The 19,459-nt window shown below is 45.5% G+C and overlaps 1 protein-coding gene across 1 annotated transcript in view; it reads right to left on the minus strand.

Annotated features, from left to right (window-relative positions):
* The window catches only part of ANTXR1 (ANTXR cell adhesion molecule 1), a 238,597-nt gene that overhangs the window by 119,038 nt on the left and 100,100 nt on the right, over positions 1–19,459 (minus strand). Inside the window, 2 exon segments of the mRNA XM_029231442.1 lie at positions 2,863–2,941; positions 4,438–4,507. Coding sequence (XP_029087275.1) covers positions 2,863–2,941; positions 4,438–4,507 — 149 coding nt within the window.

Here is a 19,459-nt window from a genome sequence, read left to right on the forward strand (position 1 = left end):
CCCGGGAGTGGGATTGCTGGATCATATGGCGACTCTATTTTTAGTTCTTTACGGAATCTCCATACTGTTTTCCATAGTGGCTGCACCTTGGGGCCATTCTTGATTCCTCTCCTCTCAAGCCCTATGTCTAATGCTTTGGGAAATAAGTTAGCTTTGCCTTTAAGACACATCTGAGTCTGACCTCCTCTCTCATTGCCACTGCTCCCTTCTGAGTCAAGCCACCATCATCACTTTTGCCTGAAATATTGCCATAACCCTGCTAACTAGTCATGGTTCTTCCACCCCTGTCTTCCCACGGGCTGTTCCAGCAGCCGAGTGATCTTTCAAGTGTAAGTCAGATTGCGTTGTGCCTCTGCAAAAGCTGAAGTTCTAACAAGACCCTCCACTCTCCATCCCCATAACCTCACCGCCTAATGTTCGCCTCACTCACTCTCTTCCAGTGACCGACCACTTTCTTCCTTGTACACACCAGGCGACACTGGTTTGTGTGCTCTGAGCACTGGGGCTCAGTGTTTGGCGTGTTCTTTCCCCAGGTGCCTCACAGTTAACTTCAAAGTCTCTATTCAGATGCCACCTTCTCAACGTATCTCTATTTAAAATTTGAACTCACTCACTCAAGCAGTACCTCTTACTCTGCTCTATTTTTTCTATAGCCTATATTATTTCTTAACATAGTGTGCGATTCATTTGTTATGTCCATTGTTCACTGTCTGCCTTCTCTCCCCGCATCCCTGCGAGATAAGAGATTCTTGTCTTGTTGTGTCCTGATGTATCCCGAGCACCCAGGGCAGTGCCTATCTGGCACATTGTCCATAATCAGTGAATACTTGTTGAATAAATGAGTGAATGGACCTGGCTCTAAAATCTTAGGGTGCTTATAATTTTGTTGTAGACACGCAGCATTCTCAAGCGACAGGGCAATAATGCAGAAGACGTTATGAGGTGGTACCAGTCAAGGGTCAGTCGAACAGAAAACCTAGTGACTTGCACTCAGATGAAGGAGATGGGAGGCGTAAGTGCAGTGAGCTGGGAAGACATAAGAGGGACTTTACCAGGAGTTCTTTTCCTTTTGGGGTACATTAGTGGGGACACCCTTTCTTCTTGGTTTAGAGGTCCAGAACTTAAATTTGTAGTCCTGCTTCTGCCACACCACACGCTTGGCCCCAAGATATTTCCCCTTCCCACCTCCCTGCCCTCGTGGCCTCGGGGCATAGCTGTTTCTCTGGTCTGGTCAGACATAATGAGAAATACAGGCCCAAACTGTTGGATCATTCAAAAGCAGGGAGGAATCTGGAATGGAGTTATTAGATTTGGGGTATTTTAATCATTTCCTGCAGGTTGGCAGTTTCCAAAAGGGTCAATTTCTAAAAGAATCAGGCAGGGTACGCTTGGAGAAATTTCACTGCTCTTGAATCCAGTTTTCATATTTGGTGTCCAGATTTGACATTCCACTGAGGCATGCCTGAGACACAGACATTTCTCAGTGGTGACATGTCCCTGTGACAACACTAGTCTCTTACTTTTGTCCAGTAAAACTTTTCCATTGTCTGTACCCATTGCACTGGCTTACCCTGCTTTCAAGAAGACTGGTTGGTTCCTAACATAGGATGGAAAGTGTGTGTGTGTATGTGTGTGTGTGTGTGTGTAGGGGAAGGCAGGGGAGCTGGGAGGGTGTGCTGTCCATTGTGAGGCCTGGTCTCCTGCTCATCTGTGAGACAACTCATTTTTCCCTTGTCTGGCTCCAGTGCCTGTCTGCTCTCTCTCGTCCACCTGGATGGTGTTAAGGACACAAACCCCAGTCACCGAGGGGTTCTAATGACATGCCCTCCAAAGGCCAGCCAGGAAGTGACCATGGTATCTGCCTAAGCTGACCATCAGGCCAAAACACATTTGTCTCTAGAGTGAGCTCATGGGAAAAGTGCATTTGGATATAGAAACTGAATATTCAGACAAAGATTCTTTCAGAAATGTTCATATTAGGGGTTGAGACCTGTATATGAGCTAACCAAGTCCCGACTGCCCTCTGATGGGCTGGGCTCCAAGACACTGACCGTGGGAGCAACTACACGGGTTGAAGGGTTCTCAGCCATAGCTGCACAAAAGACCCTCCTAAGGGGGCCCTGAATCCACCAAAGCTGGGGCCCACTCCAGAGACTTTGTTTCAATTGGTCTGGCATGAGGTCAGGGCATCCATATTTTTTAAAAGCTCTCCAGGTGATCTTATGTGTAGTCAGAGATGAATGCTACCTGCCACGAAGGATCCAGAGACGGGGCATCTGAGGAGCTGGTAAAGGATGCAGTCCACACTCTGCCTCACAACCCCTATGTCATAGGGCCCCTCCCTGCTTCTTTCCTATTTCATGAATTTTCCATTTTCTCCTGGATTATTTCCACAATCATATCAACAAGCTACAATTTCTTCCATTCTGAATAAAAGCCTCTCTTTATACTCCACTTCCTCCTTCAGTTATTGCCCCATTTTCTTGCTTCCTTTTAGAGGAAAAACTCCCTAAGATGTGTTTCCTATATATACCGTCCAATTTTTTTCTATGAATTTTCGCCCAGACCCAGTCCATCCAGGCATCCCCACTCAATACTGCACAGACCCTGGTCCCAGCTTGCCATCTGGTTGTGAAAGTGCGTCCAGGTCTCACCCTCAGTAACAGAAATGGGGAACCCGGGGAAGTACAGGCATTCTTGATACACTCGTGATACGTGTACAGCCCCCGATGTAGCCCACGGCTGGCCTAGCAGTGCCAGGGTCAAAGCTCAATGAACAGAAGGCAGAACTGGTAAAAGAAACTTGCCAGGGAGACGGTAATGCCAATGAAGTTCTCAGTAAATGGAAAGGTGATGACTTACACAGTGTGTGGTGGTGATGATGACAGAACTGGAGATGAAGGAGAGGCCGTCGTTCATGCTGACCTGAAGCGCGGCTTTCCTGCAATGACATGGGAACCAAGGATACTCAGCATGTGGGCAAGGAGCAAGGGGCTGAGAGCAGGACACACAGGTCCCCCGAGGGCTCTGCTCTGAACTACCCTTGGGACTGTAGTCTCTTCCTCTGGGGGCCTGAGCTGTCTCATTTGTAAAATGTGGAGGATGGTCTCCAGGGCCCATCCACCTCTAACATTCTAGAGAGATGTCAGGATACACCCGGCTGGTGTATCAAGGCAGCGTATCCAGCCCTTCTTACATTGTGGAGAATTGCATTGAATGGGCAGAGCCTGCTCCCATTTAATTTACTTGTCCCATTGTAGTACGAAGAAGTATTCTTAACAAATGGTTCAAATCAGTGGGGGATAAACTGGTCAAGCTAGAAACTCTATTGTTATCTGGACTCTCAGTGATCAGATTCTGATGGCCGTGGTTTTGTTGCTACCCGGCCAACTCACAGAGGTACAGCAGTAAATGAACTAATTTGCCTTCTATTTCCTCCCATCTATAAGATGCTCACTGAAGCACAAGCTTGCATTCTGCAGCATGGACACGGGGCTAGTTTGTGGAATCAGTGGTATCACAGGTTGACGTTAGGCAACCAGAGTTGGAAGCTTTGTAATTTGAACAAATGACTGAAAGCAGAATTCAGATGATCAAGTTTCACATTTTTCCTTATAGCCTCCATTCTATCTTCAGTCTATTATAGATGTGTTTACAGAGAGGCTAGTTTGTGCTCTTTCACAAACATCGCCTCTCTGTTTCCCCGCATATTTCTTTTCTTGCTCAGGGTGCTAATTCTCTCCCTCCTCTTGAATATTTTGATCTCATCTCATCAGCATTTACTATAACTGCACCATCGCAAGATTTTCTCCATAAATTAGTTCAGGGAACCTCGGGCCGCCTGGCTGAATACATGGTGCTCTGGAGAGACACTGAGGAAGGAACACTGAACATGGCCTCAGAGGGGTCTGAACGTGGGGTCTTGAACCAGTCGTGGACCCACTTATCCTTTTTGAGCTTCCTTTCTGAGTTTCTTTATCTCTAAGAAAGGATATAATCATCTAGAAGGGCAATTATGATGACAGGGTGAGGTTATGATATGAGAGTGCTTTGGGAAGCATGAGAGCTTTCTAGAAATGTAGCTGTGATTAAGCCAGACAGACCTTGTTTTGAACCCATACTCTTCCACTTATTGCTGTGTGACCTTCGGGAAAGCTACTTAAATTCTCTCAGCTATAGATTTCACATCTGTATAACTGGGATGGTGTGTGTCTGGTTCATGGGGCTCTTGGGAGGATAAAGGGAGGTACCCTTTGTGAAATGTTTACCCTGGTGTCTGGCTCACTGCAAAGCATCGGCACCATTATCATTATGTGGAGGAGTCTAGAGAAAGGCTCTATAATGACAAAGAAGAGGGACTCTTTCTCCTCCTTTTGTCCCCCCTCTACCTCCTTTCTCCTCCCTGGCTGTGGGGTTTAGCTGCTGGTGGAAACTTACATGCCAACTTCCTTTAAGATAGGCGCTGGACACAGCAAATAAGTATCTTCCACAGTGAAGGGCTTCTCATCTGTAAAAAGGAAGTCACTGGATTAAGAGGAGTGAGGCAAGTTTATAATTTCATATTCAGTGCTTCCTACAGACCATCAACCAAGTCCTGGGAGAAACTGGAAAAGCAGTAATGTTTTGAAATATAAACTCATCTTAAGCTGTAAAATCCACTAGAGTGAACTCAAGGTCTTCTGCCTGAATACCACTCGTCTCTGATCCTGTATGTCCAGTGGAGTCAAGCAGTGAGCAAATAGAGGGTGAGTTCTTACCATAGACCAGGCATCCTTGAGGGGAAATGAGAAGGTATTAGACTGATACTTGGGGAGTTTCAGGTCTAAGTCTAGTTTGAGAGAGAAGCCATAGTCATGGGAAAAGTTTGCTGACTCAGCATTGTTTACAATAGCCAAGACCCAGAAGCAACCTAAGTGTCCATCTACAGATGAATGGGTAAAGAAAATAGGGCATATATATGTAGAATGGAATACTATTTAGCCACAAAAAGTGGAAATCTTGCCATTTGTGACAACTTGGGTAGACCTTGATGGCATTATGCTAAGTAAAACAAGTCAGACAGTCAAAGACAAATACCGTATAATCTCACTTATATGTGGAATCTAAAAAAGAAAAAAAACACAACTCATAGATACAGAGAACAGATTGGTAGTTGCCAGTGGCAGGGGCCGGGGGTGGGGTGCGTGAAATGGGTGAGATGGTCAAAAGGTACAAACTTCCAGGTATAAAATAAATAAGTCATGGGGATGTAATGTGCAGCATTACATTTGGAAGTTTCTAAGAGTGAATCTTAAAAGTTCTTTTCCTATGAAAAAAATTATAACTATGTGTGGTGATGGGTGTTAACTAGATTTATTGTGGTGATCATTTCGCAATATATACAAATATTGAATCATTACGTTGTACACCTGAGACTAATATAATGTTATACGTCAATTATATCTCAATTAAAAAAAGTTTGCTGACAGATACAAGTAGCTAAGCCAAAATATGGTTTGGCTTCAGAAGACAGAGCAGCTTCCTTTAGGTGGGTGACACGATGAGGTCACAGGGAATACAAAACATGAACTGCGCTTCAGTGGAGAGATGGGGAAGAGGCATTCTTGGTGGGAGGAATGGCATCAGCAAAGACAGAGCAAACAAAAGGGTTGCCCCGGGGTAGGACGTAAGGAGGATTCGAAAAGATCAGTATAGGAAAATGTGTGCTCCAAGTTCTTCGAGTTAAGACTGAGGGATTTGGACCTAGGCCTATTATTGGCTATGAAAAGAACTTTGGAGGTTTTTGGAGAAAAACTTGAAGTGACGATTTTGGAAGTCTTAGCAAATGTAGCTGTGAAAGATGGATTAGAGTGGGGGGAATCTGGAGGTGGGGGAGTTCTTTTTCTTATCCTAGTGGATGTCCGGGGAAAAGCTTAAGCAGTTTTAATCTTGAACTCCTTCAAAACTTCACTGTGTCCCAGATTCTGGGGCCAGAAGCAGGGCTGAGAAGTTACTATACTCAGCATATGGTAGTCATTCCTTCATGACTCAACATTTATTGGGTGCATGCTCTGTTCAAAAGATCGTGGTAGGACCTGTAGGTGATATGAAGATGAATAATATGTGTTCCTTTAATCAAGCTGTGAATACAAATACCTAGAAGACAGAAAGGAAGCCTTTCCATATGTAATGGAAGGTTGCCATGCTGTTGTTGGCACTTGATATGAAACTGATGTCTCTAATGATATTTGAATGTGGGCCACTAAACACTTGCCTGAGTGGAGATTAGGAAGCCTCATACCCTCCATGCCTGGATTTAAGGACCAGAGCCACATGGGATGGGAGTTGGAGGACACATCTGAGTTCTAAGCACTGTGTCTCCATGGAAGGAGGATGAAGAGGACGGCCAATTACAGTCTCCCCTGATGTCTCGGGAGAACTTCAAGTGGTGAAAAGTTAGGGAGGTTATTTCAGGTCATTCACTCATTCACTCAACAAATATTTATTCAAGGCCTACTATGAGCTAGAGACACAGGCTTTGAGAAGAGAAACAGTCTCTGCTTTTCATGACACTGCAGGGGAGATAGTTATTAAACACATTCAGTTTTTTTTGAAGAAGTAAAAATATTACTTTGGTACGCGGGCCTCTCACTGTTGGGGCCTCTCCCGTTGCGGAGCACAGGCTCCGGACGCGCAGGCCCAGCGGCCATGGCTCACGGGCCCAGCCGCTCCGCGGCACGTGGGATCCTCCCGGACCGGGGCACGAACCCGTGTCCCCTGCATCGGCAGGCGGACTTTCAACCACTGCGCCACCAGGAAAGCCCATATTACATTTTTTTTTTTTCTCTCTCCTTGAGGTACGCGGGCCTCTCACTGCTGTGGCCTCTCCCGTTGCGGAGCACAGGCTCCGGACGCGCAGGCTCAGCGGCCATGGCTCTGGGCCCAGCCGCTCCGCGGCACGTGGGATCCTCCCGGACCGGGGCACGAACCCGTGTCCCCTGCATCGGCAGGCGTACTCTCAACCACTGCGCCACCAGGGAAGCCCCATTTTCTTAATCTTAGTCTTTAGTACAAGACTTTTTTTTTAATTGAAGGAGAGTGGATTTACCATACTGTATTAATTTCAGGTGTGTAACATAGTGATTTAATATTTTTATATATTATACTCCATCTAAAGTTATTACAAAATAATGGCTATATTTTCCTGTGCTGTACAACATATCCTTGTTGCTTATTTAAACATATTCATTTTTATTAAAAAACATATTCTCTTGAATGTCTACCATGTGCCAGGCATTGTGCTAGGCCTGGAAGTGAACACAACAAAAGAAGCACTGCAGTTTTTTTTTTGTTTAATGGCCACTGTTTTAGTTATCTATTGGATTTAGGGAATGTGGGCAGGCCTATGCCCTGGGGACATCAGACATTGAACTTAGCTAATAATAAGTGGCATTTGTTTCTTGTTATTCCTTGGGTGTGTAGCCTAAGGAGAAGGGATAATTAGCCGAACAAAATGCAGGCACTCTTAGGCCCTCCAGGCAAATGCCATCTACTACATCAAAACTTCATTTAGAATTCTAATAAGAATGAGTACCCCTGGGCTTCCCTGGTGGCACAGTGGTTGAGAGTCTGCCTGCTGATGCAGGGGACACAGGTTCGTGCCCCTGTCCGGGAAGATCCCACATGTCGCGGAGCGGCTGGGCCCATGAGCCACGGCCGCTGAGCCTGCGCATCCGGAGCCTGTGCTCCGCAACGGGAGAGGTCACAACAGTGAGAGGCCCGCGTACCACAAAAAAAAAAAAAAAAAAAGAATGAGTAACCCTGTTTGAGTGAGGTGAATAGAGAAAATAAGGGAGGGCTCCGCATAGGAAATAACATGAACGTTGGGTTTTGATGGGTGAATAGGAGTTCTTGAGGAAGAGAGTTCATGAGGAAAGCACAAGAAAGCAGAAAAAGATGCTGTTATTACACAAATTACTATTTAATTAAATTATGATGAGCACAAAGAAGGAAAAGCAGGGGGCTTGCTCTCATATGGGAAGTCAGGAAATATTTCCCTGAGGAAAGGCTCTGTGAGCTGAGACCTAAGGCTGGGTGGAGAGGAGATGGGGTGGGAGAGCACTGGAGCTGCATAGATCCTGGAGCAGGAAGGAGCCCAGGTCTTCCAGGAGCTAACAGAAGGCTGACAAGGCTGTTGAATTTCAGTGAGACAGTGGCTCAAAATGAGGCTAGAAAAGGCAGCAGGACCAGATGACCAAGGCCTTGCGGGTCATGGTGGGGCTTTGGGGACTTTTCCTAAATGTAACAGGAAGCTACTGGAGGTTCCCCTCATATTTAGAACGAGCACTGGCAGATTATGGAATGTTGCCAGAATAGTGAGTGTATGTTGAGTACAATTATGAAGCTTATGAGGACAGTGGCGGATCACACAGTGCCTGAACCGAGCATTATTATCTTCAAGATGTTTTCCCATCTACGATGGCAATAACGACAGTGAGACTAGCTGGGGCACGTGTGTCGGTGCTCTCTAAGTACATCATACACATCACGTAGTCTAGTGTAACCTTCCAGCAGTGCTATCAGGGAAGGATGTCATTCCCTTCATTTAACAGACATAGGTGGAGACACTTGCCCAGCGTTACACAGGGGAGCTTGGATCAGCACCTGGGCAGTCTGGTTGCCACCTCTTGATGAGAGGCACGCTTGATCTCCTCTCACTACAACCTTACGAACCAAGGCAAGGCAGGGCTCACTGGGCTCATTTTCCAGATGCAAAATGGAGGCTCAGAGAGGCCACAGTAACCCCTGATTGCACAGCGTGTCAGAGGCAAAGTCAGGACTAGAACTGGATTCTCCAGTATTCTCACCAAGCACCTCCCTGTTCCAGGAAAGGCTCGTGTTAGAGGATAAACCAAACTCGGGACAGGCGTGGCTAATGACAACCTATATTTACTTTCTCTTGGTGCTGCAAGTGCTCTAGTAATACTTGGGAGTGCAGATCCCTGCCCACGGAGCCCGCCCACGGAGTCACAGGCCGGCCACGGCGTGGCCGCAGGAGGCCTCGTGACTCCTGACTGCATTCTGCGGGCGGAGCTGAATGGGGCGCGCCGCAGCCACGCACCGGGGGCCCAGGCTCCCTCCCGGGCTCTCTCTGAGCAGCTCCTCTCCTCCCTACATCGCAACAGGAAAGGGAGGGAGAGCCCAAGGTTGGCTCGGTTAGCCTAGGTCAGGTGGACCGCTTCTCACTTGCCCCCTCCTTTCATTTTCCTTTCCTGCCTGGGAGACCAGCTATTTCTGGAGCAAAGCAGACGAGACCCTCGCTGGGAGGACGGAGGAGACGCGGCCGAGGCCGTAGCACCAGCTCGACACGGCCTCCCATCAGTTCATCAGCCTCCCAGGCTGTGGGCCTGCTCAGGGGAGCTGGCATTTTCGGGTCTGAGAGGGATTGTTTGGTTTGGAGCGTGTTCCACTTTACCACAAAAATGAGTGACTTTTTTTTCCCTCTTTCTCTCTAAACAAAGGAGGGCCATTTGGTTTCCATAACTTTCGTCATCTGACTCTTTCCTGGAACGTCCACTTGGGAAGCAGGGCCCAAAGCCTTCCTCCTCGGCTGGGCCACGTTTGGCTCGGGGGCCATGCCAACCTCATGGCCACCTCTGCCAAAGCCAGTGGTGTGGTGACATTTATGGGGTCATCATCCTCTGGAGGGCCTCAGTCCTCTGTCCACCGGTGGCCATTACACTGCTCGTTAGCACTGGGTGGGCGAGGAAAATGGACGCTGGGAGCTGGGAGGAAATTAGGGAGGGGCGGGAGTTCGAAACTAGACCTTCAGGGAATTTTTAGATGATCTATAAATATAAATTTCCTTGCCTTTTGCCAAAGGTAGTTCCGAATTCAGTGTATACCTACGACATAGGTGAATCCAAAGCATATGTCTTACAAGAGTCTGATAATCGAACAGAGCTTGATTTAAATCAGGATCTGGGGATCAATGAGTGTCCTTACACCGAAACACCAGACACCCAGGCTTGGGATCTGAGCATCCCTGAGGATGAGTACAAGGGGCACAGGGCCCGGTAGACTCCAGAGTCAAACAGGTGCAGGTTCATATCCCAGGTCCTCTTACTAGTGTGTGTGACTGGGGACGAGTTCCTCGGCTGTGAACGTGATGCCATCATTGTGCGGGGTTGTGTGGGGAGTGAGAGAAAGTGCATGGAAGTATGTTACTGGGCACTTAATGAACATTTAGTAAACATTACTCCACATTATTACACGGGTATCCAAGCCTTTGAAACAGACAATGAATGTGTGGTTTAAAATCAGAGGAACTGAAAATTAAACATTTCAAAATGTCTAATTGCTTGATTACATTGTTCTGTCAGACATCTTTTTAGGCATTAGTGATAGGGATAGAATAGAATCATTAAATAGTTAGTTAGAAATCCCACTAGGGGATTGAAGATAGAAAGGGAATTTTAAGGGAGTCTGGGAGACTGTTGTAAGCTACTGACCACTCAAGAAAAGAATCCAGTAACCTAGCAACAATCTACACTATCTTGAAAGAAGACCAGGCACATTCAAGCCACAAACCCTGAAAGTTAAAACGCAAGACAATAGATATGGAGTCTGAATCTTGTTACACGAAGTCAAGCAGTTAATGGTCTTTGAAGAGTAGCATTTTTGCATGTGGCCAAGAAAGGCTGAAAGGGGAAAGAAACTAGGTGAAAGGGGACATTATACGGAAACCTGAAATGAATTACCATATTTCAGTATATGTCACCACCTTTTGCTAATATACATATGATTTAAATAGCTCCATAACAGTTCTGGTTAAACCATATAGAGTAAGGAGGTACTAATGATGTAAATAAGGAAGAAGGTTTTTTGCGGTACACGGGCCTCTCACTGTTGTGGCCTCTCCCTTTACGGAGCACAGGCTCCGGACGCGCAGGCTCAGCGGCCATGGCTCACGGGACCAGCCGCTCCGCGGCATGTGGGATCGTCCCGGACCGGGGCACGAACCCGTGTCCCCTGCATCGGCAGGCATACTCTCAACCACTGCGCCACCAGAGAAGCCCCCCACTATTTCTTTGATTATAAAAATGTAGCCCTCTTTGTTCTCAGGGCTGCACTCCCTTGCCTGCCCACCTGTGTCTCTCACAAGCCCCCAGTGCTAATAAACTCACACTTTGCCTCACGCTGAATTCTTTCTGCGACGAGACAAAAGAACCTCAGCTTCAGTAAGTCCTGACACCAGGTGAGCAGTTTCAATTAAAAGACAGTGGGTTCAAGTCACCTCCTAAGTCAGGGATTGTGGGTTCAAATCCCAGTCTGAGTTTTGGCTGGGTTTGAGCCCCATCCAAGAAGGAGTGTGATCTCATTAGGAATTCCTGGGAAAATGATATGTTTTAGTGAATGTGTGTGTGTACATATGTACATACACACAGGCATATTCTATCTACACGTACACACACATACATCTATATCTACACATACATCTATATGTATCTGTATTTATTCTATACTGGTTTTGTGTAACACTATATACCCATGGTCTCATCTGACTTTATTATTATTAATTTACAATTTGGGAAACTGAGGCTCAGAGAAGTTGGTTAATTGAGTTAGTGTTGCACACTAATAAAAGAGCTGGAAATCGAGCCCAGGTTTTGTTGAAATGACTTGCCCATGGTCAACCCAGCTAGCTTTTTTTTTTTTTACAGATGTAATTTAAACTAGTTATAGCCATTTTATATTGTCATAGTCTCACAGCTAGTTTTATGATGCACCTTGAAGTATACCAGGAGCTGAGTCTGGCAGTCTCGGAGGCAAACGATCAAGATTCTCCACGGGTGAGGTTGGATAGCAGTAGGAGGCTTGTCTTCCACGAGAGGCAACCAGGGTTGAGAAGCTCTGTGATAAGGTTCCGCTGTCTTCAGAGAGACCCTGACCTACTGTAATGAACCCATGTTCCAGAACCATACATGCAAATGTGTACATTCCCAGGTTTTGATCTTGGATCAATGTAATTCTTTTCAGACTGGTGAAGAAGTTCCGGAATTCTTCCCTGCAGTTCATAACTATCTAATGGATTTGGGATAAAACCAGGATTAAAATTTATTAGCTAATTCAAACACCAATCACAGTGGATCCTTTCACAGGGCTGATTAAATAACTGAAATCCTTTCCAAGTCTTGGCAGTCCTTTCTTGATATAAATATTTATTTCTGGCCAAAAGGACAAGAAAAATAACCCTTAGTCTTATCTAAGGGAGCTTGTTGAAACCCTCCCAAAGCTGATGTAAGCTCCAAAGAAGAGTTTACATTCCTACTGTGACAAAATAGTGGAGGTTAGGGACTGAATGAGCTCACCCTGCCCTTTCTCCACATCTTCCCTGGGTCTAGGGAGATTTTTGTGGCACCCCTGAGCCAAGTATAACTGTTCAGCACCAAATTATCAGCTGGTTGGGGAATGTGTCTCTGAATTAAGACAGAACAGACAAGCTAGAGTTAGAATGAATGTTTCTACCTTTTCACCGACTTGAACAGTAACCAGCTTTTTAAAAAGTTCGACTTTTAAAATACTGTGCAGAAACCTGAAATAAAATGGTACTCAGTAGGACTCCAAGTTGATGAAATTCAAGTTGGCTTGAGCTTTCTGGGGTCCTAGCCAGAAAGGAGGTGGTCGATTACTCTACTGGGACTCCTGCAATGAAAATTCACAAACATGGGGGTCTTACTGCAAAGCTAAGTGGGATCCCATGGCTTAGAGTAGAAAGAAGCTAACATTTATTAGGCATGTACTATGTGTCAGCCCCTAGGCTGGAAGGTTTTCATAGATGGCTGAGATCACAAGCTTAAGGATTCTTTTGCTAGAAGACCTTAAACTCTACGTAAGGGGACAAGGCAGAGATTTTGAAGGTGCAGAGGGTGGCTTCTACTTGGAAAAGCTGAACAGTGGTTCTGAGGTCAGAGCAATGAGAAACAAGAGTCAGCACAGAATGGGAAGAGCCGGTAGTGAAGCACAGGTGGGTGAGGCCAAGTTGGGAACAATCCTCAGAACATACACGTCCGCTGTAACGTCCTCTCAGGCCCAGCTGAAGCCAGAGGGGTGCCTTTAATATGGCGGAACCAAGCTGGCCACCATCGTTTTCCTCAGACACGACCCACACCTATCTATCCATTCGCTAGCCTGGAGTTGTTGCAAGGTTTCCTTGGAAGCCCTCACTGGCTAGTTGCTATGATATCAGGTGATGAGCTTGGTCAGCAGGCTCCAGGTAAGTTCCCTGGGCTATACATGATTATTTCCCCAGCTCCTGTGTGTGTAGGTGTCCAGGATAGCCTTTTAGTTTCCCTCCATGTTCTCTGGGGCAGATTAGGGTAGGAACCATGAGCACATTAAGAGCCTGGGCCCTGGAGTCCCATCACAGCTTGCTGCCTACTGGCTGTGTAACCCTCTCCATAACCCAGAGTTCTCACCTATAAGATGGAATAATACTCATTTCATACTCAGCTCATTTAATGAGATGATATGATTAAATGCTCAACACTTAATAAGCGCTCGACAAACGTCAACTATTACTGCTAAAGTGGGGGTACTTCTGGGGTCATTGCCTGAGGCACCTGTAAAACACGAGATGTGAAGGTGTGTACAAACTGAGTAGGTCTTGCAGAACTTATCTACTGGGTTGCGTCAGGGCTACATGATGTAGGCGTGACAGGAAGAGAGTCATCTACCCTAATAGGATCTCTGGGCGTGTATGTCATGCAGTGATCCTCAAATGGGGGCAGTTTTGTCCTTCAGGGGATAAAAGGCAATGTTTGAGACAGTTTTGGTTGTCAAACTCGGGGAGGAGGGCTACTGGCATCTAGTGAGTAGAGATCAGGGATGATGCTAAGTATCCTACAACGCACAAGGCATCCCTCTCCCCTTCAACAAAAAATAGTCTGGTCCAAAATGTCGGTAGTGCCAAGGTTAGAAATCCTGGTATAATGTCTACCATGGCTTTACACCGTTCTTTGGCCCATTGTAGAGAGTTCTGTAGATAGTACTGGGTGGTTCACAGCCCACCCCCGAGAATTCTGGTAGAATGTCCAGAAAAGTTCAGAGGTGTTAAAAGATTATGAGCAGAGGAGGGAGAGGGAGTAACAACTTGAGGGCCATTGGAAGACACCTGGCTGGAGTAAGGAAGAGAGTGTTTCTTAGCAAATTCCTCCACGCAGGCTTTGATGGGTCCAGGTTTGCCTAGTGGTAGGTGGCACCTGAGCCACTCTGCTGGGTGGAGCTTTACAACTGAAATGGGGGCACTCCAGAAGTGGGACTTAGATCGCTGTTGAGGCTCCGAGCTGACGTGGGTGGGAAGGCTGTAGAGTCAGAGCACCTCACCTACAAATACCAATAGAGGACAAAGAGCTGAGTGCAGTCTTAGAAAAAGATAAGTTGGTTAACTTGAGCATTTTGTACACGAGGACCAAGATTACATCGTGGCCCCAGAAGTAAAAGGTGAGGGACCATGCGTGCACTTCCAGAGGAGAGCAGGGATGGGAGCCAGCAGCCCTGCTGGTCTCTGGATTGTCTTTTGGGGGCTTACACATTCCCCAGTCCCGCACAAGGCTTGACCTCTGTGGCTCTGGACCCACCAGCTTTCAGAACTGGTCTTTAGCACAGCTAGTTTGACTTCTCAGGATATAAACTGCTTTCTTCTCATATTTACTGCTATTTTCAGTAATTATAAAAGTAATACACAGTGAGTGTGAGAAGTCTGAGAAATACAGAGACGTATATCCCTGGTGGTGCAGTAGTTAAGAATCTGCCTGCCAATGCAGGGGACACGGATTCGAACCCTGGTCCGGGAAGATCCCACTTGCTGTGGAGCAACTAAGCCCGTGCACCACAACTACTGAAGCCCATGAGCCTAGAGCCCGTGCTCTGCAACAAGAGAAGCTACCGCAATGAGAAGCCCGAGCACCGCAACGAAGAGTAGCCCCCGCTCGCCGTAATTAGAGAAAGCCCGCATGCAGGAACAAAGACCCAACACAGCCAAAAATAAATAAAGTTTAAAAAAAGAATAGGGCTTCCCTGGTGGCGCAGTGGTTGAGAATCTGCCTGCTAATGCAGGGGACACGGGTTCGAGCCCTGGTCTGGGAGGATCCCACATGCCGCGGAGCAACTAGGCCCGTGAGCCACAACTACTGAGCCTGCGCGTCTGGAGCCTGTGCTCCGCAACAAGAGAGGCCGCGATAGTGAGAGGCCCGCGCACCGCGGTGAAGAGTGGCTCCCGCTCGCCACAACTAGAGAAAGCCCTCGCACAGAAACGAAGACGCAACACAGCAAAAATAAATAAATTAATTAATAAACTCCTACCCCCAACATCTTCTTTAAAAAAAAAAAAAAAAAAGAATAAAAAGAATGAAAATCCTTGGTAATCCTAGCTTCCAGTGATAAACACTGTTAATGCTGTTTCAGAATTTTTTTCTACGCATATTATTTTTCACATGATTGGGATCATACTACCCATAATGCTGTGGTATTTGGCATCATCTCTATCCAAAGTTAATAGGGACAGATTTAGGTATTGCAAGAAAACCGAATGAAGATAATGGGGCTTGGGGCTCTTGCAAACTATTTCCTCCTCTCAATAAATCTAGACCAAAAAATTCTTGACTGTTGACATTTACAAAACTTACAAATTATCTTCTAAGCAAAGCATCAACTTTTAAAACATTTGTGAGCTTGAGGTCAGAAAAGTGGTGCCCTTGAGACAGCTGTAATTTGCTAAGAAGAAATACATCTTTTAAAGTTTTGTTTTCACTTGGCTGAAGACAATTCAGGATTCATGCACAAGGTATGTGTCTCCCGACATACGAAGCCTTTCAGCTAGGCACAGTTAGGTTCGGAAGGGTTTACCTTTGGAATTGGGATTGAGCGGCAAGTCTACTAAAATGGCTAAAGCCTTCCACAGGATCGTGGCCATGAACTATGGCAAATGCTGACCGTTCTTAAAGAACACAGACCTATGCAGAATCTCAGAGAAGCGGTGGGAAGGAGACCCCAGGCACACACTTGAGTAACAGTGGACGCCACTAAGTTGCTGTGGAGACACCTAATCTTCCTTTCCCTCAGCAACACCCAACTTTTCCTCTAAATGAACGTTGAGCAAATATTTAAAGAATGTCAGTTTGAAGGGGGTATAGGTTATTAGCCTGCCTGGGGTCCCCACGAGTCTGGCCCATCTCTACGTTAACCACTCTTTCTTCCACCATCCTACTGTAGTGACAGAGGAGCAGTATGGGACAAGGAAAGGCATCATCAAAAGAGTCCAGTCATCTGGTGCAGAATAGAGGGGGTGCCAACTTCCTCTATCAGGACAACAGGGCTGGGATAACAGCAGTTTCAGGGAAGTTCACAAGCAAATCTCTCCTCCAACAAATGCTTCAAAGAAGACCACTGTGTGCCAGAGTCCACAGGCAGCTTACAATTTTCATTTGGAAGCAACTGCACACTTGGTAGAACAGGGGCAAAGTCAAGTTTGACTGTCTTACCAGGCACTGCTGCAGTTAACTTTGGACTGTGTCAACTTGCCCTTGGAAGAAGCTCTTTTGCCCCTGAATGAAAATCTTTACCAGTTAGTTACTTTTGGTGGCAACTTCTCTTTTATCCCCACCCCATCCCAGATTCCTGGGGGTTTTATCTGACCAAGCAAAAGTGCAGTAAATTTCCACTCATCTATATTTTTGTCTGGATCTGAAAGATAGAAACATGGGCTAACACAGTCTTGGCAGGAGCCACTTCAGAAGCAACTGGGTGAAACCCAAACTCCCTCTGAAAGCAGGGGCAAAAGGGAAACATGGGCAGATACATGAAAAGCCTGTGAAGTTTAAGAAAGAAGGACCATTTGGGGAACCAGAAGAGGTGGCTTCCCTGTGATCACACAGTCAGCTGCATATACTGACTTTCTAAAGCCTGGGCTCTTTGTTCCCTGGTCCAGGGCTTTTTTTCTTGAACCAGAGTTTAAGTCTTGACTCTCTAACATGCTCTGTGGCCTTGGGCAAATAGCTAAATCTCTCTGAGCTGAGGTTTCCTGTCTATACTATGAGGGGGAGCAGTAAAAATCAGGGCCTCCAAATCAGGCACACATCAGAGTGATGTGGGCCTTCGGAATCAGGGGACCCAGGGACCCGTGGGGATCTGTGTTTAGGAAGCAATGTAGAGAAGCGGGCAAAAGCCTCTGGAGTAGACTGCCTGGGGTCCAAACTGCTTCTACCTCTGGCCATCTGGGTGACCTTGGGCACTTCATCTCTGAGTTTCAGTTCCCTTGTCAGCAAAATGGGGATACAAATAACTCCTCCCTCACTGGACTTGCCCTGAGGATGAAATGAACTAGTTCAGGAACAGAACGGGGTGGGTGCTCAGCAATCAGTGGCTGCTATCACTTGGATGAAGCTCCTGGGGGATTCTGATGAAGATTCATGAGACGAGATGCTCCTTTAGATCTCTTCATTCTGAGTTGCACAAAGTGACATTCTATCATAAGACATCAAACCCCTACGAATGCATCCAAATTGCACTAAGTACCTTTTTCACCCATAGATGCGACACTCTAACCAGTGAGAAAGGAAACAATAGGCTTTTGTTTGGGAAGTTTGTGTTCTCCTTCCCTCTGCCCTCCTCCCCATCTGCCACCATAGGTGCACTTCAATGATCTCCTTAAGAGGCCCACAGCCCCCGAGGACCAGATGTTTTCTAAGATAAAGTATGGCTTCTGGATAACTGGACAGATTTTTAAAAACAAACACAATGGAAATCCTACATTCGAGTGAGCATTGTCTCTCATCCCCTTGGGAAGTGAGCCCCTCTTTGGAACTGTTAGAGCTGCTTTCATGACTAATGTTCAGTTTGAAAAAGATATCTTCAAAGGGGGCAACGTTTTATGCTTTGAGAGTGAACCAAAAGTAAACCAGAGCCATGCTTTGTGAATAAGACTGAAGATCAAGCTGAGAAACAAAATTTTGCATCAGAAAAGAAATGTGCCTATAAAACCAGGAAACTGATTTGTCACATGGCCTTTCAATTGAATTTTAGTAAGTTTGTTAAAAATCAGTTTCCTTTGTTTATAGTCATACCTCATAATTTTCCATGCAACACCAGGATAGTCTAGCATGTTTTTCATTATTGTATTAGTAAAAACATTCATTTTTTATTTACTGTTCGTTAAAATGGATCATTTGTCAGCTCCTAACCCAGCGTCTCCTTTTTAGCATTCTAATCTCTCTACAAGTGGATTTCCAACTGAAAGTGGATCTTTTCTTGGCACGATACACCGAATACTGGAGTAGGAAAAAGTGCATCCAGAATAAATAAAGTTTGTGTGAAGATTTCCAAGATATTTTCTTGGCCAGGAGTGAGTTCAGCCTGGTGACTGGAGAACCAACCAAATGCTAAACTTAAGATGCGTGTTTGGCCTAAATAATTAACAAGAATTTTAAAGTTAAAATTTAAATAATGGTCGTGGTTATTTTTTTTCTTATGACGGAAGGGACATATGATCATAGAAAACCTAGAAAACTTAGATGAACAGAAAAAAGAAAGTAAAAACTAATAGCGGTCTCATTCAGAGGTAACTACTGTTAAAATTTGGTTGTGTGTCTTTCACATTTCTCTCTCTCTTTGCATACAAATATATGTGTCTAAAACAGGAATAGCATCAAGGCACTGTTTTGTAACTTATTTTTAACATATGAAGCAGTATCGTTAACATCTTTCCCACATAAGTAATTATTCATCTTTCCCCCAGTATTAATTATTTAAGGGTAAAGTATAATTTATATAACAAATTAACTACCGTTAAACATTTATGTTACCATTTAAATGTTTCCATTTGTTTACTTTCTTTCCTTCCTCTCCCTCCCTCCCTTCCTTTCTTGCTTCCATCCCAAATTCATTCCTTCCTCCCTCCTCCTTTTTTGTCTCCTTTTTTCTTTTTGCCATCATGAGCACTATTATGATGAACATCTTGTAGCTGAGTCTTTGTTAACATTCTCAATCATTTCCTTTTGATGAAGTTGAAATTGAAATTCTGGGTCAAAAAATGTATAAAAGCAGTTGATTCATTTTAAGAATGGCCTTCCTGGGGAGTTCCCTGGTGGTCTAGTGGTTAGGATTTCAGGCTTTCACTGTCGGCGGCAGCGGAGGGGTTGGGCGGTTTGGGTTCAATCCCTGGTTGGGGAACCACGCAGCCAAAAAAAAAAAAAATTCCAAAAGATTCAATGGTCTCTCTCACCAATGATGAATGAAAACACTTCTTACTCTATATCTTTGCCAATATTGGGAATTGTATTTTTTGTTAATCTTTGCCAGTTTGACAGATTATTTTAATTTGTGTTTCCTTGATTACAGTGAGCATTTCCCACATGGTTATTTGCCATTATTTTCCTTGTAAATTTCCTTTGCATATCTTTTACCCATGGATGTGCTCACATTT

This window comes from Monodon monoceros, unplaced genomic scaffold, assembly GCF_005190385.1.
Source record: "Monodon monoceros isolate NGI ecotype Baffin Bay Population unplaced genomic scaffold, NGI_Narwhal_1 Super_Scaffold_19, whole genome shotgun sequence".
NCBI classification, from domain to species: Eukaryota; Metazoa; Chordata; class Mammalia; order Artiodactyla; family Monodontidae; genus Monodon; species Monodon monoceros.